The sequence below is a fragment of the Nanorana parkeri genome, unplaced genomic scaffold (genome assembly GCF_000935625.1).
Source record: "Nanorana parkeri isolate BGI_ZX_2015 unplaced genomic scaffold, ASM93562v1 scaffold550, whole genome shotgun sequence".
In the NCBI taxonomy this organism is placed as follows: Eukaryota; Metazoa; Chordata; class Amphibia; order Anura; family Dicroglossidae; genus Nanorana; species Nanorana parkeri.
The window spans coordinates 358,123-384,725 of NW_017306818.1; the positions used below are offsets into that span (position 1 = coordinate 358,123).

Here is a 26,603-nt window from a genome sequence, read left to right on the forward strand (position 1 = left end):
GAATTTTTATGAATATTTGTAATAATTCAGATACACACTGGCTTCTGCAGTGTATGAGGCCCCATACATGATTATTAGATAGCATGTAGCAAGCTTAATATTACAGCAGATTTATGAAATTACTCAGACACTTAATATATACACATTACTGGCTGTGAAGATGGCCATTTTGTAGACACACATACTCAACCAATGGATTTTCTAGTTATCTAGCCAGGACATACTTTATGAAGCGGCTCTCTACTATACACATGCTGTCATTTCAACTTCCTACCCCAGCCAATTAAAACGGCAAATTTAGACTTTCTACTAGATTAGTGCACATAAAGGCCTCATACACGTGTAGCATATTTTATTGGAATCACAATATGATAAACACAGAAGAACAGAATACTCTTTCTCACAGAGATTACAGATCTCTGTAGCACAGTCTGTGTCAATATTCTCTAAAGAGCAGAATGCAATAAAATCAGAGCACACTGCAATTCAGGTATTTGCTGCTGTTAAGTGTATCTGAACAGAACTAAACTTATCAAAGAGATCTATGAGCTAAACAGTTTAGGTTTCATTCACATGGTGCTGGATGCAGAACTTCCAGTATAGGGTTTTTTTTAATGGCATGCATTCGGTGTGCGGCTTGACCTGCTAGGAGAAACAATAGAAAACAAGAAGGGCCATTGCCTAAACACTGCTGACAGTGTTAGGCTCTCTACAACACCCCCAAAATGTGAAGTTTGAACTGAGCAAATCAACTCAGTTCTGACTTTTAGGTCTAGCAATTGCAGAGCAATGCCTGGGGTTAGGGCTACCTGCAAAGTGCCTGCATGATGCTCAAAAACCCCACTGTGTACAAACCCTCAGAGTGTTTAAAAAAACCCTGTATGTTTTCCATTAAAACCATATTACTGCATTTATGTTTTGAATCAGTGTAGAAAAAGAAAGGGAGAAGCCATTTGATTGCTAGGGACAAGATGGTTTAGTGACTAGTTCCAGTCAGCTGTGCACAATAGGCTACTATTTAAGGTGAGGCAAAAATAATTGGACATAAAACAAATAGTACATGCTGATTTTCAGTATTTAGGCCTCTTCACTTCAACCCTGTAAACAAAAAGGAGAGAAAATTAGTAAAATACAAATCACATGCATTACCACCTACTGTATATGCACACTGGGGTGTCATTCTAAATGAATGAAATTATATTGTGTCATACATGCAATAATGTGTGTGTACAACTGCTATGCACAAGTGTGGAGCCAGCCTAAATAATGATTCTGGTACTCCCCATAAAATCTTTGAGTCCATTAAGAGACACAGGAATTGTAAGAATTCTAAGACTGTCAGTTTATATTGCCACCTACAGGAGAAATGAACACTGGCAACAAAAATCTACTGGCCAGCACAGGATAACTTTGCACACAACCAGCATGCCTCAGTTTTGTAGGAAAGTAGCACAGAGAACATGAAGCAATAGTGGGGAGGGACCGGTCTCCCTTAATGGAATCCAAGAAAATAATATTAGGGTGACAAAAATGTTTCTTGTCCACTGAGGGACATAGGGTTTCTTAGACTATCAGGACTCCAAAAGCAGCCAACAAAAGGGTAGCAAACAACACAGAAATTAACAGAAAACTGCCTGCAGCTTAGAGATCCACCTAAAGCACACAACACCTAAAGCAGACATCAGATGAAGCCTGAATATCCACCTGCTAGAACTTAGACTTGCACCTTGACAAGAAAAAGGTGGAACCCAATCCTTAAGACCATACATTTGGATAATAGTTTGCCTAAAATCTGGAGATGTTGGACTAAGAAGTCACTGTACTCTTATGGGGTCTATCTGGAATACAAAAGCAATCAGCCTTCTTGAAAAAGCAGGGAGTCTAAGACATCCAGATAATGGAGGACGTTTCCCTCTTGGTGAACTGGAGCCAGGGATGGAGAGACAGTAGCACAATGTCCGGGTTAAGGTGAAAGGCAAGAACTACCTTAGGCAAGAAAGATGTCCTGAACCTTACCACCACCTGGTTCCCATGGAAAACCAAAAAAGGTTCCTTGGAGGATGAGGCCACCAGTTCAGAAACTTGTTTCTTGTTCTCATTACCTCTAAGAATTACCAGCTTGTGGGTGAGAATAGAGAGAGAGGAAGGTCTCCAACGGGTTCATGCTGTCATCTTTAAAAGCACAAAGAGATCCCACTTGGTCACAGGGGAACAAACAGAGGGAGTTGCATAGACGCTCTGTACAATGGTCTAAATTAAGGAGTGAAAGACCAACGATCTCTAAAACAAGACAGACCAGGCAAAAACCTGGTCCTTAAAAATGCCTATCCAGACCAAGCTGCAGAAAGGAGAGGATGTGTCCAACGGAAAAACTCCTAGGATGAGAGCCTGAGAACTAATAATCCTAAAGAACAACTGAAAGAGCCACTGGAGCTTTTGCCAGCAGTCTTACAAGGTTGGCCTTTCACATCAGCCTGTGCCAGTCCAGAGCAATGAGGATCACAGAAAAGCCCTCTATCTAGATCCTGCGAAGCACACCGGGAAAAGGTTTCAGAGGAGGAAAATCACAGATCAGGGTATACTGATCCCAAGAAGTTACCAGAGCATCCACTGCAGTACTTGTGTTGGAGTAGCACTATACTGGTGACAAACCAGTCCAGTTTGTTACCTGGTGGCCAGAAGGTCTAAATTCATCACCCCCCACCTGTGACGACACAGTTACTTGAATAACTATGGGTGTAAGGATCACTCCCCCAGGTCCTGACGCTGCTGGCTGAGGAAGTCCATCTGCCAATTGTCTACACCTGGGCAGAAAAATATGAAATGTGGAGTTCTGGACAGGATGTGAACTACCTATCATGCTGGAGCTAGACTTCAAATTTATATCTGATGGTTAATGTATGCCACTGCCATGGCATCTGTTGACTAAATCCAGATCTGATGACAATTGCAGACATCTTCCAGAAGGACTTCCCTGATTCCAGAGCCAGTTACCTGAGACACAATACCAGGGACAATCTGGTCCTCTGTACCAAATGAATCGATCTGTCCAGGAATCTAACTTGTCCCATGACAACAGAGGATTGTGTAGTAGCGCTTTAGAGTAAAACTGGGCATTGGAACAGTCTTGAATGAGGCTACCATACGGTCCAAGACTTTCATCCAAAAGTGGAGAGTCGAGTGACGCCTGGACTGGAAAGCTTGAATCTAAGACTAGACAGGCCTAAGTTTCTACTGTGGAAAAAAACATTTGGCCAGAGCTAAATTGCAGGAGTAGACCTAGACACTACAAATGATGGGTCTGCTCCAAATATAATTTCTTAAGGTTCAGGATACACCCAAACCAAACCTGGAACTTCTGGAGAGTGAAGGTCACTTTGTCCAACAGAAGCCTGTGCCCACTGTTTCCTCAACAGGAGTTCGTCTAAGTAACCCACAATGGTAATTATATGAGACCGCAGCAGGGCTATTACTAGGGCCAACACTCTGGTGGACACCCAAGTTACAGACAGAAAGCCAAAAGTCAGGGCCAAACAATGGTAGTGGAGGAGCCCTATAGAAAAACATAGGAACTGAAGATGTTCTGGAAAGTTGAAGACATTCAGGTACACATCCTTGATGTTACAGGTGTCAGAAATTCCCCCCTGAAGGAGAGGAGCTGACTGATGGATTTCCCTTCCATGATATTCTAGATTCAAATGAAGACATTCAGAACTTGAGATCCCTGATGGGGTGAATGCCCTCTTTGTGTATGTTAACAGTGAACAAGTTGGAGGAAAACCCCTGAAACCGTGCCACCACAGGGGCTGTGGCAATAACAAGAAGGGCTTGAGCTCAATCTGCTAATCTGTGGTCACCACACAGGAAGGTTAGAGGTAAGGAGCAGAGGAAGGGAGCATTTGTAGCCCTGGGACACTACCTCCTGCACACAGCTGTCAGAGGTGCAAGTTGTTCAAGCGTCCACCCCCAAATCTGGAATTTCAACAGAAAGAAAATGATTCCAATACAAGAATTTCGCAGACCAACATATTACATCAGGGCACTCACACATAAATACTGCCAGAAGAACCATGTGATAGCAAAACTGGAAAGCTGTTAGCAGAATGACATCAATGAAAAATGACAACCATTTGTCCACTTGAACTCGATGGTTCGACAAGGTACAATAACAAGCAGGAGCCGTTGATACACTAATTTAAAAAGTAAACCTGACCCCCAAAATTTGAGAAAACAAGTTCTCAAATGTGAGTGTAATAGCCATACACAGAAACAATTCTTCCTTCACAGAAAACATATGTCTGTATCTATAAGAAAACATGAGTCTGTATCTAAAACAGACTAGCAGAGGGATCCTGACCCAAACCAGAGAATTCCAGCATGTTTGTCAGATTTAGCAGAGGATAGGGGTGGAAAGGACTTTAATGGCGTATTGGCTTCTTCTTTTAGCACAGTTGAGAGTGATAGTGGTACCCATATAAAAGAAGATTATATAATATTAGTTTAAAAGATTTTATATCTAGCTAACTGTTTAAAAAAAAAAAATGATGTTAGCCCTGACCAAATAAAGAAACCATACACTAACAATTCCCAGTAAAATGAGGGCTAAATGTGTTTATTTTAAAGAATCCAGTAAAAAAAAGCTTGAAAAGTATTTTTAGTTTAGTTATTTAGAAAAACATTGGAATATATTCAGTATATTGGATACTGGCTTTACTTACCCATCAGCCTCCAGTTTCTTCCGTTTTTCAATGATCTAAAGAAAATAAACATGAAAAACAGGGTAATGTTTAGGAATACATTTAGGTGTGAACAATTGGAAACACTTCAGCTAGATTTACTGGGCTGCTGGATGCAAATAAGCACCCAATGCTGTGTTTTCAGGGCAGTGTTCTGCTGGGGGTTAATCCCTCCTCTGGCATTGAAGTCTGCCACGGGGAGCAATGTAACAAATAGTTAGCTGTGGCCCACAAAAATCAGTAAAATTAACCTCCACTGCAGGTGGCCATTGACAATGAGTTAAATAAAAAAAGAGAGGAGACCGTGCGGACTTAAAAATATAACAAATATTCCTAGGCTGATAGTGACACAGGCTTGTGAAATGGCAAAAAATGAAGATACCCAAAATTATGAATAGGTGACACACTAAAAACTGTTGCAGCCCATCAATAATTATCAGACTAAATGAACTGTAAAATCAGTTTACAAATGTATGCATGTAGTGACTGTGTGTGTGTGATAGTGACTGTGTGTGTGTGTAGTGACTGTGTGTGTGTGTAATGTGTGTGTGGTTTTAATATTTATTTTTAATTTAATTTTTTAATATACCTTTAGAGATGCACCGATACTGGTGCCGATATTGGGCATTTTTAACGAGTACTCGTACTTGTGAAAATGGCCCTATACTCAGCAACGGTACCAGTACTTAAAATTGTTACACACAAGCAGCTGCTGTAAGGTCCCACGCTTGCTGGGGATCTCACGGCAGCCTTCTGGGTACCTCACGACTGCTTAGAGCACCGGCCCACACAGCCTCCTGAGACCCCCCCACAGCAGGGTCTTAGAAGGGCTGTGCAGTGGTCTATTAGACCACTGATGTCTACCCTGCCATTAGTACAAACATTGTTTTCATCATTTCACTGCACTGCCATTACACAAGTAGTGCATTGGCTGTGCAAGGATTAACCATGCCCACAATAAGATCGGTAACCGAAGTGGCCAGAAAGGGCCTTTAGAAAATAGATGTGAACTAGTTCCTAAGAAATCAAATCGGACTTTTGCCTGCAGTGTATTTTTCTGCAGTACAAAGTATGCGTTTTAGAATATTCTTACCGCACTGATCTTTTTCCACTGTCTGTCGAGCTCTGCTTTCTCATTAGTCTCCTTGAAGCGTCGTGTTTTACGCCCTTCTGACATTTTAATACCATACTGGAATGCAGCTCTGGGGGAAACGTAAAATGTAACATTTGTGACAGTTGCTTTTACCTGCAGGTAAACCCTATTACCAAATCCCTCCTAAAAAACATTCAGTGAAATTCCTCTTGAAGGCCATATATCATTGAACAGTTCACGTTCTTAACAATAACAAATTTTGTTTTGGCAACAACTATCCTAAATGTATTCTGAGTTGCCTGATATATACATACTTCTGCCCAATGATTCAGGAAGCACTAAAGCCAGAGACAGCCAGTCAAGCAGCATGTTCCAGCAATGCTGCAAAGAGACCAAGCTTTGTCTTTCCTCACCATTCCAATGTTGCCTGATGTTTCCTATATATTCCTATGAAGAGTCCACTAGATAGACTAGAGCACAGAAATGCGGTTATATAACCTCTCTAGTGCAGGCATGCCAAACGCCTTTGCAGCATTTGGCCAGTTTAACATTTCTTAATTCTGCTGTACTCTCTTTTATCATTAAATTAAACTAAGTAATGGTTCAGAAATTGGGCTCAATGTGTGCAAACTGCAATACTTTGAGAAAGAAAATCAATTGCTTAAAATGTTACCATATAATCTATGTTCATCCAGAAAGCGCTGCAACACGTTAACATTCAAATAATATATTACTTTTTTCTTACCTTGTTTTCTAGTTGCTCCCAAACCGCTAGCCCCGCCCCTCCCGATGTGCAGTTGTCTCCATCAGCTTTTTGGTTGCTGAGGAGACATCCATGCGTCCATAGACTCACACACAGCATGCAGCAAGCCACAGCCCTGCTCTCACAGACAGATATTGCAGTCTGACTGACGGCAGGAGTGTATTGCTCCTCTGCTCTTAGTGCCCTCCCACACAACCGAAACGTTTGGGGAACTGAGGATATCTTCCCTGACCCCACAGAGGAGACAAGCAACCGCAGGTAAGTGTGGGGGGAACAGTGGTTGCAGAAAGGTACAGGGTGTTTTTTAACTTAATGCATTAAGGTAGTACCACTTTAAGATGTATGCAGCCCTCAGCATAAGAAACAGAGGTGACTCTAGAGGTAAAGTTATTGCTTTTAGTGCCCTGCCCCATTTAGCTTCAATATTCCTGCTTAGTGGATCCTCTTTAGGAATATATGCATGACTTCCTTATGCCAGGTTCAAAGGAAATTCAGCTGAAGATCAGAATTGGAGCGGTCAAGAGCTGTAAAGACCCGTGAGTGGCAGAACCCTGGCCCACTCCACCCAAAAGTGTAAATCATTTTATGGCTACCTAAAAACCGGCTTCTCAGCTTTTAACCCACCTATAGTGACACCAAGTTTTAAGGGACAAAAGTGGTAACACATAGCATAAAATACACCATTTTGTCAAGCTTCTTTTATCAGATTTGCCACATAACTTGTCGGGAAAATTGTACGAAAAATAAACAAAAACTTCAGTGCAGCTCTATTATACATTCACAATGTTTTGACTTGTATACTTACTTGGGAAGAGCCTCTTTGTTGTTCATGTATTCGCTATATTCTTCTTGTGTATCAAAGTCCCACCGCCCCAGAGGACCCTTCTTATTACCCTGCACCAAGGATATAACAGAGTTTGAGTACAAATCCATGTTATATGCATCACTGTAGCCAACACAATGACAAAACAATTGAACAGATTCTATGTTTTCCAAAAATGTTAGCTAGAAAAAAAATGCAGCAAACTGTTTGTTTATCAAAAACAAATTTAATTTGTATTTAATGGAAGCCAGGACATTACAGAACCCACTGGCTGCATACAGAACCCACTGGCTGCATTCTTAAAAGGAGAACTATGAGGTGAGTGATTTACACTCACAGTTAGAGCCAACCCGTGACAAAGAAGCTGTCACACGACAGCTCTATTGATCGGGAATTGAGCGAAAACATACCGTCACTCGCTCAATTTACGATCATCTCCCTGCAGAGAGCGGTGACTAAGTCACTGCTCCCCGCAGGGATTCTCCCCCTCCCCACTACGATCCTCCTGTGCTGAGTGGAGGAACGGACAGGGGAGGCGGCCGGCACAGCTATCTCTGCCTCTAGATAGGCAGAGCCAACGGTCACTCACGCAGCTGAGTGGATCCAGACATTATTGTCGGGATCCACCCCGGCTGCGGCGCTCTCAGTATATCGCGGGCAATAGCCCACTATATACTGAGCTTTGGGTCACGGGAGGAGGTTAGTATATGTCCTACTGTGACCCTAAAGAGAATTATGGGGAAAATCACTTACCCCATAGTTCTCTTTTAACTCCAGTAATTAGGATGCATTACTTAGAGCAGGGGTAGCCAAACTTTGCTTTTCCAGCTAAAACTACAAGTCCCATAAGGCATTGCAAAACTGACAACCACAGGAATGACTCTCTAAGGCAGATGCACGATGGGATTTGTAGCTTCATCACAGCTGGAAGGTCGAAGTTTGGCTTCCACGGTCTTAGAGTATCATACAAATACAAAAGCAACAAGCCAAAAATGGTAGCCCCCTTCCCTTTTCCATATGGACAGTCCACTAGCCAGCAAGCAACAGAACCTCCCTACAGTTGTGTAAAAAAGAAAGTACACCCTATCTGAATTCTATGGTATTATCAGGACATAATAAAAATCATCTTGTGCTAAGCAGGTCTTAAAATTAGGTTGCTGCTTTTTTTGAGAAATCCTCTGCTCTTACTTGCTGGGTTTGTCAGTTCACTTACAATCAGCACATTGTCCTTTGGCAAAGATGCGTTATGTCACAAAGCATATAAAACACACCTGGTCCATTTTACTGTAATCCACTTCTTCATCACTGTCGACTGCCATATCATCCATGCTGAGGAGAAACAAAATCAAAAGCATGTTATTACCTGCTGTATATAAAAGGAACACAAGTGAAGCATATATATATAAAAAAAAAAAAGAACATGCTGAACACAGTCTGAAATTCCCTTCACAAGCTCAACATTGAACAGGTTATTTGGAAAAAAACAGGTTGTTGTTGGCTAAAGAAGACATCCAATGTATTTCAAAAACCTACATTTTCAGCCGTCTATTGCGCAATCCAACAATGGTATCATTGGTTTACACATTAAAATGCAATACTCTGCAGATTTTGTGTTTTACTGAAGAGGAAGTCTCTTCACTTGCAGTAACTATGCAGTGCCAGGAAGGAAGACTAAAATGGATCCCGTAGGGAAGCAATTCCAACAAGGAAAGGTCTTTATCAGCACTTGGTGAAAGAACATCCCCTATTGGCAGTCGCAATATCTCCAGACCCTGTTATAGCCAACATACATTGTAACTGCTCTCTGAGCAGCATATAAACGTGGCTTTCTTTGATGAAATACAGTAACTAACACCAGATCACCTGGGTCCTGTGATGAAATAAGCAGTACTTACGTTGCAGGATAACACTCCGCATAGCTGTTCCACATGCCAAAGAAATCCCCCACCTGCTTCTTATCTTCAGGTTTCTTTACTGTTTTCAGCAGTTAAAGAACTTTTTGTATAATAATCTTATATTTTTCCCATCAACAAACCTTATTAAATCACATGCTACAGCAACTGTAACTTTTTAAACATTACATCCAGGCAAATATAAGAGACTATCATTTAATACAGTTATGTATTCATTTAACTACCGGTAATCAGCAAATATATTTCCAATTCAGTTGTAAAAAAAAGTGTCTAAATATGTCTTTATATTAGTTTTCTGTAATCCTCTACACACCAGTATTCAGACTGGGAGAAGAAAGGATCAGCACAAGGTGGCAATCTAACTCTGTGAGACTGCGGACAAAAAGAAGAGGAAGCAGAATGATGTCCATATCAGTGCAGAGATATGGCTGCAGAATTATGTTTTCTTAAAGGAGAACTATGGGGTTAAGTCTTTTCCCCATAGTTCTCCTTAGGGTAACGGGGGGACACACAAACTAGCGTCCTCCCATCACAGCTGCTGCTCGCGGTATACTGAGACGCCGCAGCTGAAGCGGATCCCGACAATTGTGTCTCGATCCTGTCACAATTGTGACAGGATCGAGAGGTGAGCGAACCTGGTATGTGTTCGCTCACCTCCCGATCTACTGAGCCGACCTGTGACAGTCTCATTGTCACAGGTCGGCTAGAACTATGAGGTGAGTGAAAAGCACTCACCTCATAGTTCTCCTTTAAAGAATATCTATGGCTAAAAACAAAACTGTGATATAGTGCAGCTCACAAATTCTTAGATGTGGTGGCTGCATTAGATTTTAGTCTTTTTCTCCTTAATTTTCACCTGGTGATTTTGCCAGTTACACAATTCCAGTCTTAAAATGACAACACTCGATCACTCTACTATATCAGCACTACAGAAACAGAATAGGACTACAGGACTCTGCCATTGTCCATAACATACATGGGCAGGGTCCTGCAGTCTTCAGAACAATATAAAATCATAAAAGTCAGCACAGGAAGTTTTCCACTCACTAGATTTCTGGCAAAATGAACAGGTATTTTTTGCACATATTAAACAGATATCACAATACACATTCAATAGCGTAGTTAACAGTTAAAAAGGGAACATACAAGAGAAATGTATTGTTTGGGGTTAACATACACTTTAACTTCCCTGACCATTCTAATCTGGAAGGATTAGTAGCCACTGTGCACATTTAATTGCTCTTCATGTCGCCCTCTCTTTTTGCGCTAGTGAACATTATAACCAAGACAAAGTAATGAGAAAGCCAAAAGGTTTTTGAGTTATCAAAACAAGAAGTATGGGTACATTTTCCAATAGGGACACCTGTCCCCATGACAACTGTCATAGAGGAGAGTTACCCTCTAACCTTTTGTGGATTCCTCTTATTTCCTGTTACATCTCTGTGACAGGAAGGGAAAAGAAACTTCCCCACTGAAACACAGTTAGTAGAGTGTGGTTTTAGCCCTTTTGTCTATTCAATACAAAAAAAAAAGGTTTTGGCTAGACACAAATGTACTACAACTGTCTGACTGCAGTTCAGCTTTAATAGGCACTCCATTATACAGTCAGTGACTACATAATATAGTCAGACACAGAAGCCTAGTTTACACATTTTTAATTGGCCAGAAAGTAATCAAGATACACTGTCGGTAAATTTTAATATGCCTCTGGAGCTCTAATGTAAAGACCCACTACCATGAAGTTCCTCCATCAAGCTGCTATTCTTGATGCACCTTCCCTACAGTGCCTGTCGGTGGATTATTCCCTGAGGATACAAAAGGTCTCTAGCGGTAAGAATAGTCTGTAAAATATGTCCCTAATCCTTTTCCCCCCATTTAAAAAAAAAAAAAAAAATGTTGCTTTTGTGTGTAGCTCTGAAAACGTATATATTGAGAAAAAAAAAAGGATATTCCATTCCATCCCATCCTTGAGCTCCAGCAAAGTTATCATTGATCGATTTCAGCAGGTCCTTGGTGGTTCCTGGACCTAAGAAAACAATATACACAGAAGCTACATTTACAGGCAATACAAATATTTTGATCTGCAACCACAATCAATAGCATTTAAAAGGTGTATGATGTAAATATTACATTTGTGTGAGTATGACAGAATGATCACATTTTCTAAAACCACAATTTTTTTTTTTTTTTTTGCTGGTACTGTTTTTTCCTCAAAAACATGACTAAACCTGTACAGTGCTCACCATCCCTGTCCCAAAACCCACATCTGATATTATAATGGCGATGATAATAAGGAATTGGACAGTGATAGTGTAAAATTAGGTGCGCCAATAGCGGTGTCTCGTCACAATGACAACACAGACACCATGAATTCATAGTTTTCACTAAGCCGTGGCTGGACAGGTGACATGTGAGGATATGGCAGATGGGGGGAAGAGGGAGATAGTAGGATATAAACAAATTATATATACATATAATAAAAAATTAAAGAAGTAGAAAAAACCCCAAAACATAATAGAACCTATGTGCGAAAACGACGATTGCGGCTATTGTGCCGCACATATCACCGCGAACGTCGTAGTGTGAGCAATAATTGTAGGGCCATTAATCACTGATAACACTAAACTGATGAGCAATAAAAGCGTTTTAAGCATCGCCTATGGCCAATTTTCAGTGTGACTCTTTCAAGATAAAGCAATGTTGCAATAGGTAGTGGATGTTATCAATGACTTATCATGCATAAAAATAAAAAGTGACAGTTATACATGCTTGGACACAGATTACTTTGAGACACTCCAAGAAGAAAGCAATTACCATTTTCAACATCAATAGTCTGAAAGAGAAGCAAAAAAAAAGAATGTTTTAAAGAACGGTATCATGACAAATAACAATCATATAGAAGGACATGCACAAGAAATACACTCTACTTGTCTACCTCTGCTGCTGTACAGAAGTGATTTGTTGTCACTTTGTTTGGTATCATAAACAGGTTGAAAATGAACAGTAACATGCAGGGAATGCAGCACTCACCTCATCGTCAGCCTTTGGTTTCTCAAAATAGCTCTGCCTCCTCTTCTCCTCATCCCTGTCCCTTTCTCTATCCCGTGGTCTGTCTCTGTCCCTCTCTCTTTCTCGCTCATGATCTCTGTCCCTTTCTTTCTCCCTTGGACGTTCTCTGTCTCTATCCCGCTCCTTCTCCTTGTGTTTTTCTCTCTCCTTCTCACGAGGTGCTTTCGTTGCTGTGGTTGGAATGTAGTCTCCAATATCATCAAAGATGCTGCAAAAGGGGTAAAAAAAGTGGTCTGTAAGCGCAACCTGCTAAGCCTCGCCTGAAATCTAACTTCTTTTTTAAGCAAGAGTGATTAATAGGTGTCTTATTTATGAACATGTCTGCAACTAAAAACCAATCATGCTGTTCTGAGTAACCATATTTACCTCTCACTTTCAAAAATGTACAAAAATTAAAATGTTCTGATAAAAGGCATTCATAGGCAACTTAAGATTACAAACAAAAAAGGATACACAAGTCATAATAACTTACTTCAGATCTGCCTCTGGAGGCTTCTTTTCATCCAGTTTGCCTGCAAAGATTAAAATGCAGATTAAAGCAGAGAGCATATGTTCTGTTGAGTATAATGCAGAACCAGGCAAGCCTTTATGCTGGCCACACACAGTCATTTTAAGGTACATTCAACCACTTTTGATCACAAAAACCCAGAAATGATTAAAACTGCTGAAATCAGAAAAACAAATCCATCAGGGAGCAAATCGACCATAGAAATTAACCATAAACAGGTAAGTACCTTTGTCCTTCTTCTTCAGTTTCTTATTACGAGTTCCTTGCCTCAGGTAAGACAAGATCTGAGTCAATTTGCTGATGACTATGTCATTGGTTGTGAGAGTTGTTTGAGCCTAAAAAATGAGAAACATTGTTAAAGATCTTTAGAGCGGAAATTAAGCCTAAATTGTCAAAAGGACTGAAGGGCAGACTTTTTTTTATTACAGAAAAGACTATGCAGGTGTCTTCTGTTATAGATATCTATCCCTGCCTGTCAGTGCATGCATGCATGCATGCATGCATCTCTCTTTGATCTCCTGTCACAGAGCAGCCATGCCGGACCCGGCCGCACCGGGCACAGCGGATCTCCGGACCGGTACGGCAGTGACAGCTGCTCCTATACAAGCGATCGGGCCTCTCTAGAGACGCCCGATCGCTTGAATGTAAAGCTCCCGGCCGGCTGTGTAATTACAACGGCTGCAGGCAAGAGAGAGAGGCTCGGTGCATAGTCTGCATAGTAAAACATTTTGTAATTTGTGTCTTAAAATATGAAATTCTATGAAATGGTGGCTTTATTTGCCCTAGAATTATTTAATGATCAGGCATTTACATCCATTTCAAACATGCTCACAAGCATTTCACAGGAAGGGGCACAAGAATTAAAGTTTTAGCTAATACATCTTACCTCCATGGTAGGACAATCAGCCTTGCTTCTGATGAGTGTAGTTGGAATATCTGTGTCTGCATATTCATCATCTAAATCAACTACATATGCCATTCGCCCTGGCAGAAAGAGTTCATTCCGCTCATATGCCTTGCTTTTAAATAAGTTACGATATACATTTCGGCCTGTTGATAGAAGAATATGCTTAGCTAAAACTTTTTTTTTTAAATATATATTATAAACCTTGAATAATGCCATAAAAACATACCAAGCCGAGTTTTGAATTCAATTTTATTCTCAGGATCTTCATCTTTCCTAGTGCTGGTAAAAAAAAGTTAATGTTAGGAATTGAAGAAAGGTCTCATCTTTAAATTATACATATTTACATACAGTACTTCAACCAAAATGTGCAGGAGAGATTACAGCCTGTAGGGGAGGAAACTTCTTAGATTGCAATCCACTACTCTGCCTCTAGATAGGCAGAGCCAGCTGTCAGTCACGCAGCTGGGCGGATCCAGACATAATTGTCGGGATTTGCTTCAGCTGCGGCGTCTTAGTATACTGCGAGCAGCTGCAGTGCGATCGAACGCGTGGCAAAACTTTGCCAGCGTTGCGTTCCACTGCAAACGCAAAAAATAGAGCAACCCCTATTTTTTGCGTTAGCAGTGGAACGGAACGCTGGCAAAGTCTTGCCACGCGCTCGATTGCACTGCGGGTGGGGGGCGTGGAAGCGGTGCCATTGAATTTCTTCCCACCCCAGAACGCGGGGAGAAGATTCTTATCGATCGTGGTGCGTTCCAGCAGCTACTGCTCTGGAGCGCTCACGCTTTCGGTGTGAACAAGGCCTAAAGCAGACTTTGCAGTAAAATGCAAGGACCATTTATTAGGTCATGGCCCATCTACTTGTATAAATTGCTGAAAATTTGTATTTAAAAAATGTAAGGAAAATAGATTACGTACTTCTGCATTGCAGGGTGTGATATCACTTTCCTTCTGACAAGATCCTTAATGAATACAGAGCAGCCCAAATCTCGTGAAAAGACACCCTAGCCCATTACACAAAAGCATCTTCTTGAGAGATCTTGGCTTATCTGCATTCCCCAGGATTTTGCTAGAAGGAGCATGGCCTTGCCATCGTCTAAGCACCATGGGCTGAAGACGGGGGTAAGGCAAGTATATATTTTAGGTTGTTTTCCCTATATAGGTACATGTTTTTTTATAAGTACTATCAAGCAGTGATTTATACAGGAGGAAGGGTCCTAGGCCTAATGAGAGATCCTTACATTTTACTACAAGGTCTACTTTAACTCTACAAGGAGGCAGTGCAAAATACAGAGCTCCCTTGCTGACTGAAAATGTACATATCACAAATACATTAAAAAATAAGAAAGGGAAAGTCAAAAAAGTATTTTAATGTAAACACAGAACAAACTCAAAATATGTGCATATTGAAAATACACTATACTTTTCCTTTAAGCCGCATCTGAATCCTACCAACTCTTTACCGGCTCCACAGAGGTCTATGGGGAATTTCCAGCATCCAGCCAGAAGACCTTGCAAGCCAATAGATCAGTAAAGTGGCTTAAGCATGGAATTTAGATGAAAATCGGAAGGGTATGGGGGTGTGCTTTACAATTTACAGCCACCTCACCCTCCTCCTTGTAGTGAGCAGCCCTTTAATTAACCAATTACTTAGCAAGGACAGCATCAGTTTACCAGAACCAACATTATAAACAAGTTAAAGGGCGTTTCCTTCTCCAGGAAAAACAACCCTACGCCCTAGCTGTAGCCTTAGTGTTGTCTCTCCTCTCATGCATTCAGCTTTTGTCAGTTCTGACTCACGGCTCCCTGCAGGGATTTCCCCCCTCCCCTGTCCGATCCTCCAGCGCTGACTGGCGTAACGGACAGCGGGTTCTAGATAGGCAGAACCAGCTGTCACTCACGCAGCTGGGTGGATCCAGACAGAATTGCCGGGATCCGTTACGGCTACGTTGTCTCATGATACCGCGAGCTGTGGCTCGCGGTATACTGAGCTTTGGGTGACGGGAGGATGCTAGTTTGTGTCCTCCCGTTACCCTTAGGAAAACTATGGGGAAAAGCACTCACCCCATAGTTCTCCTTTAAAAGAGAACTATGAAATGAGTGATTTCCACTCACCTCATAGTTCTAGCCGACCTGTGACATTGAGACTGTCACAGGTCGGCTCAGTAGATCGGGAGGTGAGCGAACACATACCAGCATTCCCTCACCTCTCGATCATGTAACGGCTCTCTGCCGTGACAGGGGAGGGGCCGGATTCCCCCCTCCCCGCTGACTGGCGGAACGGACCGGGGAGGGGGCGGGTACAGCTGGCTCTGCCTCTAGATAGGCATAGCCAGCTGTCAGACACGCAGCTGGGCGGATCCAGACATAATTGTCGGGATCCGCTTCAGCTGCGGCGTCTCAGTATACCGATGAGCCTAGGGTGACGGGAGGACGCTAGTTTGTGTCCTCCCGTTACCCTAAGGAGAACTATGGGGAAAAGCCTTAACCCCATAGTTCTCCTATAAGCAGAAAACTGCTTAAATCTTTTATAAGACAGCTGACATGGATCACTTTTTGCCTAGCAATGACCTTAATGTCACAGACACAGGATCTAGGTTTAATTATTCCACAAAAGCAAACCATTAAAGTCACTCACTTGGTTTCTTTTTGAGGCTTTTCCATCAAATCTTCCTCCTCTTTTTCCTTGTTGGAAATCTCAGCACGGACCTGGAAAAATCACAGGATATAAAATGTCAGTGCATGGAAGATGTTCAAAAAACAAAAAAAAACAAAAAAGGGGGGTAATAAATATGAAATAATCATGCCAAACATAAAATGACAGTTCAACATGAGGAGCAGTAAATAAGCCTAGTTCCTATACTAAAGCGTAGAAAGAAATGTGAATAACATTCCCAAAGCAGGCTGACAGGAAACATATTCAAAAGAAAATCTAGAACTTGTAGTGTTCAAACTCAATCAATATTTACTGTGCTTGAAACACTTTCCAACTTAACACTCCTAATGGAAGTGTTCCCACACAAATACACAGCAGAACAGTTTATTGCCTTAACCCCTTCATGACTGAGCTTGTTTTTACTTTCTGTTTGTTAATGACTGACACACTTTTGACATTTTTGCGGTGCGATTCTTCCACGTCAGTAATATACTTTCTTACTAAGTGCACCCACACATATTATATGTTGTTTTTTAGAGGAAAGATAGGGCTATATATTTATATCACATATGTGCGCCAAACGCCTCGCTTAGGATGAAAAAAAAACAGAAAAAAATATTTGGAAAAAATTGTAAAGAAAAAAAAAAAAAAACTTTTTCCCCAGTTTTGATTATTTTTTAGAAAAATAGTACAGCTGAAAAAAAAATGCATTCAAATAATGTAATTTATTTGGAAACACCTCACATCCGTAGCATTTCAGAAAATGTTCTGTACTTCTCTTAATTTTTTTTCTCTCCAAAAGCCGATAGTGGTCATCTGGCATACAACGTCACTGTCACACTTAGCGACATACTTTGAACATCGCTGTCATGAGGGGGTTCATTTGTTTTATTTTTTTGTTCAAATTAACCTCTTGCCGTCCGCCCGTAGTAAAAAAACGGACGGACGGCACTGCTACATCTGCGGGTTGCCGTCTCCAGACGGCAATTTTTTTCTGCTCGCGCGCGCCCCCTAGCGGGCACGCACGGGCAGAAAAGACCCGACCGTTTCAAACACACCCGTTACCGGGTGTTTCACATATCCTTGAGACCCCTAATATCTCCATAAAGAGGACCTGTCAGTGTGCCTTTGCTATTATATAGGGGGTTGTTATCCCCCTATATAATAGCAATAACAATAAGTGCAAAAAAATAAATATAAATAAAAAAAAATAAAAGTAACACATAAAAAAGTAAAATAAAATAAAAGTCACATATAAAAAAAGGGGAAAAAACCCCCCCAAAATGTTTAACTCCCCCACCCCCACGTTTACGCGCCTATAAACGTAAATACGCGTCCGGTGCCCCAGCGCGCAAAAATTACAATTGCGCTACACATGTTACATATCGCCGCGAACGTCGCAGTGAGAGCAATCATTTTAGGGCCATCAATCACTGATAACACTAAACTGATGAGCGGTAACAGCTTTTAAAGCGTCGCCTATGGCCAATTTTGGGTATTATCGTTTTTTGAGGTTTCGCGCGCGCACGCAATTTTAAGGCTTGACATGTTTAGTGTCTTTTTACCCGACGTGACCCCATCTTTTATATTTTACCAAAAAATTGGGTAATAATAAATGTTTTATCATTTAATATAGGGGAAACTGTTTTTTTTTTTATATTTCGGTAATTTTTCCTTAATATAGTAAAAAAATAAAACCCCCAGTGGTGAATAAATACCACCAAAAGAAAGCTCTATCTGTCCCCAAAAAAGGGTATAAAATTCATTTCAGTACAGCGCTGCATGACGGAATAAATGTCAGTCAAAGTACCGCAGCGCTGAATACTGAAAAATGGCCTGGATGGGAAGGGGGTTTAACACCGCGGATGTCAACTGGTTAAACCCTTAGGGTGAAAAAAACAAATCTGCAGCTCAGCTGCAGATTTCCATTGTAAGGGGTTAATTTGTATAATAATGATCGTATAAAAATATATTTAAATATTTCATTTTTATGTTTTTTTTACACTTTCCACTATTTAAAAAAAAATAAAAAAATTAATGAAGCAGTCATTTTGAATGAATCTCACTATGACTGCTTAATCGTTAATTTTTTGGTTATTATTAGGCTGCTTCAAAACGTAGGAACAGCCAATCATAACCTTAGTGACCCTGAGCCTGACAGCATGTTCCCAGAACGATCAGAAACCTGCAACAATGTTTCAGAACAGAAACATGTAGCTAAATGTTTCTATTCTGAAACATTTAGAAAAAAGCCAGTATACATCGTGACCCCAATCTGTACCAGCTGTCCAACAGTGACAGCAAGTGTGGTAAATACCACTCTGCTATCACCGTTAGATACCCGATCCCTTTCTGTAAAAGCTGAACTCTTTCATTCATGGATGGCTCAGAACAGAGGTATCCATTAATGAAGGTAACTGCCGATTGTGAGCGGCTACTGGCATCGCAGAGCCCCAAATAGCTGCCCACGTACATTGTACATGAACAGTCATTGGGACACTTAGTGGCGGGGACATACAGTGTACATCTCCCGTCACTAAGGGGTTAAACACCATTTAAAGTGCATTTTTCCCCATTTTCCAGGTATAAGCACAAACCATCAATCATTCTGTTGTTGTTACTCATGAAAATGTTGGGTGTTGCAATCAGTACTCTAACACAGGCTCCTTCAAAACACACAGACATGAACTATTGTACAACACTTAATACAAGTCTATAACTTTGCACTGCCAAGGACTTCCAAAGTGAAGCTTCACTGTTCAATATCTAAAAATTAGGGCTGGTGCACACCAGAAGCAGTTGTCATGCAGTCAGCTCAGTTTGGCAGCTGCATCAAAATTGCATCACAATGCTTTCCAATGGGATCTCTGGTGCTTTGTTCACACCAGTGCAGTCAATTCCGATGCAGTCAGAAAAAAATCCTGCTTGCCACATTTTAGCTGCACCTTACCGCCATGGAAAGCATCGCAAACGCATTGGAACACACTGGACTGCACCTGAAAGCCAATTTTAAGCTAAAAAAAAGTGTCAAAATTGTGGTAAAAAACGCAGCAAAATTCATCGCACTGCACATACGCACGCCGTTCTGATGGAGTTATGGTGTGAACTAGCCCTTCGGCATGTGACACATTGCGCTGAATTACATTGATGCCCAGAACTCAAACTACTTCTAAACTCCATCCCTTCTTATTGGTCAGTGATCTGTGGGGGCTTGATGCGAACAAAGTATGTCCAAGCCTCGCAAAACTGACACTAAACTCCCCCACCTGGCCCAATCAGTTGTGGCCGGGGTATTCCCTGTCTCGCAGCTACATGCCACAAAGGGCTGGGAATGCCCCTGCCACAACTGATTGTGTTGGAAAGAAGCTGTGTCAGTGAAAGTTTTGTGTGAACTTGGTTCGCACCTAGCCCCCGCACATTACTATGAATGATGTGTCATCCTAGGTGACAATGGTTGGCCCTTTACAACATACATATGGGGCAACTATTGTTCCTACCACCTGTCAATACAAAAATCAGCACAGATATGTTTTCCAGTGAAGGAAGTTTGGAAACATACATCTTTAGAGGCAGCTTATTAGGAATAGGATCAGTGTTACCTTTTGTAGCAGGGCAAAATCCAGACCTTTCACCAAGTGAGTGTGCTCCATGTCACCACCCAAGAACTTGGACTCCTGGATCAACTGACGCCTCTTTTCTGCTGCAGATTTGTCACTGAATAGGAGAAAACAGTGTTAACCAATTAGTGTTTTACCTATTAAAAAGACTGTTACTTTGCCTATTTAAAGCAAAGGGACAGGTTCTCAAGAAAAAAAAAACCTTCACCCACCAATACTCCCCTTTTCTGCACTCCCCTACAAATCCATTGTTCTGTCAGTCTATAGACGAAACGCTGGGTCAGACAGTGTTGACGCTTACATAGGGTTAATATTACTCTCCCCTTTCTGATGGGACATTGTTTGGGCCTGGAATATGGCCAAAGAGCTCTAAGCACTGCACCCTGGGAGGAGGTTACATGCAGCCCCAAATCCAAGAACTCCAAAGAAGGGACAGAGCAACAGATGAATGTGGCAAAGGAGAGTATCAGAAGGTGAGAGAGTACCAATTTCAAGATGCTCATTTAAGATGCTTGTGAAGGAGCAAGCATGGCACCCATGCCTATTTCATGAAAAGAGAGTGCCCTTGGTTCTATACGTGCACCAGTCCAGTGTCTTAATTAGAAACAAAATAAATTAAAACCAGGACAGATTAACCCCTTCGTGACGGGAGACATACACTGTACGTCCCCGTCACTAAGTGCACAAATGACTGCTCACATACACTGTATTGAGGAATCTATTAGGCCTGGTTCCCAACTGGGCGTTTTACAGCGCTGATCGACGCCCAGCAAGTGAAATCCCATACTTTCTTATGGGCATGGTTCCCATCTGGGTGTATTTCAGCGCATAGGAACGCGCTGAAAAACGCCCTACGCCCAAAGAAGTACAGGAGCTTCTTTGGGGCGTTTTTCCACGCGTTTCCATTGGTATTCCCGAGTGTGGATTGGGGTTAACAAAGCGGTAACCCCGAGCCAAACTCGGGAATACAGCGTACAGGTCTTACCTTGTCCGCGATCCCCGCTGTGTCCTCCGGCGGCTGCCGACTTCTGTCCCTTGCGAGCGGCCACGTCGCAGGGGGGCAGAGCCGGCGGGAAGTTTGAAAGTAAATTTTTTTTTTTTTTATAATAGAGAAAAGGAAAAAAAAAAATCATACCGCCAGTGAAACGCGTGTTTCACTGAACAGAAAAACGTGCTAAAAAACGAGCAGAAAAAAATACGCCCAGGTGTGAACCCAGCCTTAATAAAAGAGTTAAGCTTTTGCCTTTTAAGAATCAGGTGGCTGACAGGGATTAGGAATTCCCGGTCTGTATGAGCTTCTTGCTAAATGTTTCAGCATAGAAGCATTTAGCAACATGTTTCTATTGTGAAACATTGTGTCAGGCTTCTGATCATTGTGGGAACTATCAGAAGCCTTTAGTGATATCTGATCCTGAAATGCTGCAGGATCAGCATGTAATGATCAGTGGCACTAAGGTTAATATTGGCTGTTCCTATGTGCTCTAGCTAGGGAGATGTCCTTACTTCTTGTTCTGGTGACCCCCTTGTATTGAAGGGTTTCACTGGAGCAAGTGAGGAGGAAATCTTCCCAGCTGGGGTACATAGAGGAAAGGCTCTAACCCTTTCTTGCTGTATATTGGAATACTAAAGTAAAAATTATGGCTTTGAACTGCTTTCAAATCCATGCACAAAGAATTAACTTCAATACACTTGTGCCTGACAAGTACTGAACTGACAGTTGTGAGGACCCGTCATTTTTCTAACAAAGCTGCTGCTTCAGAATAGCGGGTTTCATTTTAGAGATTTCAAATTACTTTTCATGCAAAGAAATTTCACCTCCATTAAAAAAATGTTCAATCATTTAGAGCAACTTACGCTTCAGCTGTAGGGCCTACTGCTCGGTAATTGGCGGTTGTGCTAATCAGCTCAGTTTCTTCATAGTCCTTATTGACTCCATCACGGCGTTCCTTGGCTCTGTCTCTGTATTTCTCTGCCAGTTCTCTCTCCCGCTCGATTTCCTGCTGCCGCAACTTCGCGTAGTAGCTGCACATCAGAGGACAAGGATGTCAGAGCTGCATGAAACACAATTACTGCCTGCAACTCTGCATAATACATTTATTAATGACTGAGCTGGATTTCCTAATACAAATTATTTGTATTTATGTAATAGCCACATTTTTACGATCAGAAACTGTATTTGTAATGTAATGTTACTAGGGATGCACCCATACCAGTTCAGATACCAGTGCCAATACTTGGCATTTTCATGAGAACTATCATGGTTGCAGCTGGGACCTGGCTGTGGCGCTCCACCACTGTCCTGAAATCATTAGTCTGTATTGTTTTAAAAACTGTCACATGACAATAAACAAAAATGTATCAGTACTTGTATCTGTAAGTACTTGGGCAAGTATCAATACTTGTACTTGCAAAAATGGTATCGGTGCTTCCCTTCATATAGGTTTATAAAAACAAAATCAAACATTAAAACTGAGATGTACAAATCCCAGGAGCTCCGTGTGCTCCTTACAAAATGAAAGCTGCCTCCTGACTTTTGAATCTTTCTATAGTCTAGTCTTGGAGCTCGAAAAGTATCTGTACTTGTATCGAGTACGGTACTTGGTACCGGTGCATCCGTAAATGTTACAGTTTAAACATGATCATAATATAGGAAAATATAATAAGTGTTCATTATGTGGGGTGTGTGGGTTATTACCAATAACCAATATTAACACAACTATTATGTTATTAATATTTATATCATATAAAAATTACATTACCACCACTTACACAATTTATCTCCCCTCTTTATTACAGATGACAATTTCCCTGGGACATTTGATTCGGAAATATTTTAGGAAGCAACACACCACTGTACCTATTTGTAATCTACGAATTGGAAGGGGGAACAACTATATATATATATTTTACTGGTCTTGTTACTTTGAACTCCTGTTGTATTGCACCCTGATGGAATACAGATATTTTGTTAACTATGAGGGTATTAAACCAAGAACAATGTTCCCTTTGGCCATTTATTGTTAAATATTACAAAATAACAAAAAACAGCCCTATGGTGTAAAGCCTGTGATGTTCCCGAATATAACATTAAAAATAAACCAAGAATCTGTCACAGTATAACAACTTTCACAAAGATTGAAATATGTTTTATTATTAGACAAATTATATACTATTGCTGCCACGAGTAGCAATTTCAACCAATCTCCAGAACACCCGCAAAGTTTCACATTTTACCTTTTTTTCTTCCTTCTACGTGCAGCTGGATCTTCATCCTCATTATATTCACGTGGCATTCTAAAAGATAAAACATGTTAACAGGTCAACACTACATAAACAGCATACCGAGCCTTGAAATAATCTGTTCTTCCAGCAAGTCCATACAAAATAGGCAGCTTTTGAACTTTCATGGCTAAGAATATACTCACTCATGATGGCGAGATTTTGTAGGAGGCGCTGAAGATGGAGTAGACCGAGGGGTCATAAGAAGTTTACGGAAGTCTTCATTTGTAAGTTTTGACCTAGAAGAAGCAAAAGATTATGTAAAAAAAGAAAAAGGGATACGGAAACAAATAGAAGGCTTTATATATTGCTTCACAAACCACATTTTAGAGGTGAAAACCCCATGAGAATAGTGGGTTAAGCCAAAAAAGGACACTTTAGAGCCTTGGTTCTCAACTGGTGGGTCATGACCCAAAAGTGGGTCGCGACCCCTTGTTCACTGAGTCACCATATGCCCTCCACTTTTCTAGGTGAGAGGCTACTGAGCTTCCCCCTAGCGCAGCACTGATCATTCTCACACCGAGCAGCCATTCAAAATATGCTGCCCGGCGCCAAGTGCCGACTTGAGGTGGGGTGGGCTAGGGGTACGGCCACGAGGGAGCTCCATCCAGATTGCTTATACTGTAGCTCCTTTGCATGTCCTGTAGAGGTGCCTGGGCTGGAGTGACATCACATTCTGGCTCCCAGCTACTCTACAGGCACACATGGGAGCGGTGCAAGCAATGCACATATGAATGAAGCTCCAGCACAGCAGCCCACACTGCTGTGCGCTCCATTGCACTACGACTCGGTCGCAACTTAATGACCGAGGACAAATGGGGGTCCTGAGGTTACACAGGTTGAGAACCACTGCTTTAGAGGGATTAGTAATATGACAGAATGGTAAAATCTGCCATACATTTCACCCTATTTACCCAGCATCCCTTGCCACAGACAATCACATCCTTCGATAACCTAAAAACGTATAATACATGTAACCTGAACTGCTAGAGTTGCTGGCATGATTAACAAGGACTACAACTGTCAATGTATTGCATATGTGTCATACTCCACTGAAACCAAACGCGGAATTAAAACCTAAATTAAACCAAATATTTTATGCTGCAATTTCTGTCATGCTTTTATTTGTGCCTGTAATCCCACTAGGGGGGTTTTGCCCCACACTTTCTGTCCCTGTGATGCCTGTCGAAAATAGTAATTACCAGCACAGGAAGGCACAGGCTGCCATACAAACATTGGCAGTAGTTCTACCTCTACTAAAAAATTTATTTTTCTCTGTTTGCTCCATCATTTTCAGCCTGAACAGGAAGTGAGGGGAAATCTTCTCAACAGGGACATATATAGCAATAAAAACCTGATCGAGACTCTAACCCTTCCCTACACTAATAAAACGTTTTTTTTTGGAGTTGTGATTTAAGTACAATAACAAAACCGTGGAGTCCACCAATCTGTAAGGGGGGATGCGGATCAGCGCATTTTTAAAAAAATGCGGTTTTGGGAGTTTTGCATTGCATTTCATAGGTGAAACGCAATTAAAAATGGCGCTGATGAGCCCGGTTCTCTTGAAAGCTGTATGGAATCCGTGCTGATCAGCGTGGAAAAACAAAGCTCAGGGAGCAATTCGAGATGAAGGCAGTTCGGATCACGTGGTCGCATGAACGGTCCCCATAGCAATGTATGTGATCGTTCATGTCGGTGGATCCACGGGGCTGGACCGCCCCGGTGTGAATGGGGCCTCAAGCCTAATTTATGTGGCATTGTAAAATGTATTCTATTCTAGTCAATATAACCCACAAATTCTGTTCACGTACCAATGTATGGTTCCTTCAGATTCAGACATATGAAGATGACCTGCTCAGAACATAACACAAGCTGCTGATCTGCTGAAGTATGGGCAGCATCAGGCTGGCTCAATCTTCTTAACCTTAACTTTTTTTTATATGCAGATTTTTGCTTCATAAACAAGAGAGTTTAATATTGGAGTCATGCAAATTGTGCCACCATTCATAACACTTGAGAAGGCTCTGCTGTATAAAGTTACCTACTATCATAAGGTTTCTGAGTGCACCGACTATTTTCTTCATGCGATTAGTGCAACACTGGAATAAGGCCAGGCCCATACATGGAGATTTCTCTCATTCAGCCCCACAGAATCACTTGATTGCCCCATCCTCGCTAAACAGTATGGAGACGGTATGGATCGAGGAATCTGCATGAAAACCCAAACAGGGACTTCACCTAATAGGACGCAGTCACCGTTCAGCCAACAATTTTCCACCTGGCTCCTTCGATTTGGAAAGCAACTTTTCTGGAGCTGGATGGTGTTAACAGGGCCACCCATGGCTCTAATTTTAGCTAATTCAGCAAAAATCAAACAAAATTCAAGCTGTGTAAAGCAGGTTTTAGTATCGGTGAAGTCAAATCACACTATGCTTGGTGTAATACTTACTGTAATGAATGCAAATCTTCCACCTCATGGCCATCAGGAGCCAGAGGATTGGAGAACAGCTCACCTGAGATTCAAAAATAAAAAATTAGGTATTGGCATTTAGGAAAGGATATATAATTGAACAATATACATTGTTACGTGACCTACCTACGCTATACACTACTGCGTGGCCTGCTTGCGGCACGTCTCTACGTGACCTGCGTACGCTACTTCTCTACTCGACGATATATCCCTACGCGACCTGCGCACGACATATCCCTACGCGACCTGCGCACGACATATCCCTACGCGACCTGCGCACGACATATCCCTGTGCGACCTGCGTACAATATATCCCTATTCTATATCCCTGTGCGATCTGTGTACCATACATCCCTGTGCGATCTGTGTACCATACATCCCTGTGCGATCTGTGTACCATACATCCCTGTGCGATCTGTGTACCATACATCCCTGTGCGATCTGGATGTTATATATTTCTATGGGGTGCACACACTCCTGTAACCCCCCCTCTCCCGGTGATGCATGCACACAAAGCAGTAGCACCGCGGGGCGCTCTATGGAGAACTCCCCTGTACTCTACGTTACCCGTCACACTACGTTACCCGTCACACTATTCCTCCCATTTTAATATTCAATTACATAACTTCCAATATTTACTACTTACTCTCCCTTTCAGGCATCTTTGCAGTTGCAGTCGTACACACAGCAAACCGGAAACAGGAAGCACTACAGCGTCCCCACAATCCTCCCGCACACCAACACTACAGGCCTACTATCATGTGACCCA

The 26,603-nt window shown here is 41.7% G+C and overlaps 1 protein-coding gene across 1 annotated transcript; it reads right to left on the reverse strand.

The window, feature by feature from the left end:
• Positions 1-998: 998 nt before the first annotated feature.
• On the reverse strand, positions 999-26,575 carry IK (IK cytokine, down-regulator of HLA II). The gene is made up of 21 exons (XM_018561901.1): positions 26,481-26,575; positions 25,814-25,877; positions 25,433-25,435; positions 23,511-23,603; positions 23,320-23,379; positions 21,940-22,107; positions 20,068-20,182; positions 16,451-16,521; positions 14,039-14,085; positions 13,792-13,955; positions 13,132-13,240; positions 12,870-12,909; positions 12,359-12,605; positions 12,143-12,161; positions 11,277-11,354; positions 9,311-9,392; positions 8,687-8,744; positions 7,398-7,486; positions 5,830-5,938; positions 4,719-4,753; positions 999-1,098 (listed from the first exon to the last, which is right to left on the reverse strand). The coding sequence occupies exons 1-21, from the start codon at positions 26,494-26,496 to the stop codon at positions 1,071-1,073; spliced, it is 1,695 nt and encodes a 564-aa protein (XP_018417403.1). The 5' UTR covers positions 26,497-26,575; the 3' UTR covers positions 999-1,070.
• Between the last annotated feature and the right edge of the window lie 28 nt (positions 26,576-26,603).

Excerpts from the sequence above, each read along its gene's own strand:
- IK (XM_018561901.1), bottom strand. Across the intron at positions 13,956-14,038 it reads TGAATTCAAAACTCGGCTTG|GCCGAAATGTATATCGTAAC; the intron begins GTATGTTTTTAT and ends TTCTATCAACAG. Across the intron at positions 8,745-9,310 it reads GCGGAGTGTTATCCTGCAAC|CATGGATGATATGGCAGTCG; the intron begins GTAAGTACTGCT and ends GTTTCTCCTCAG.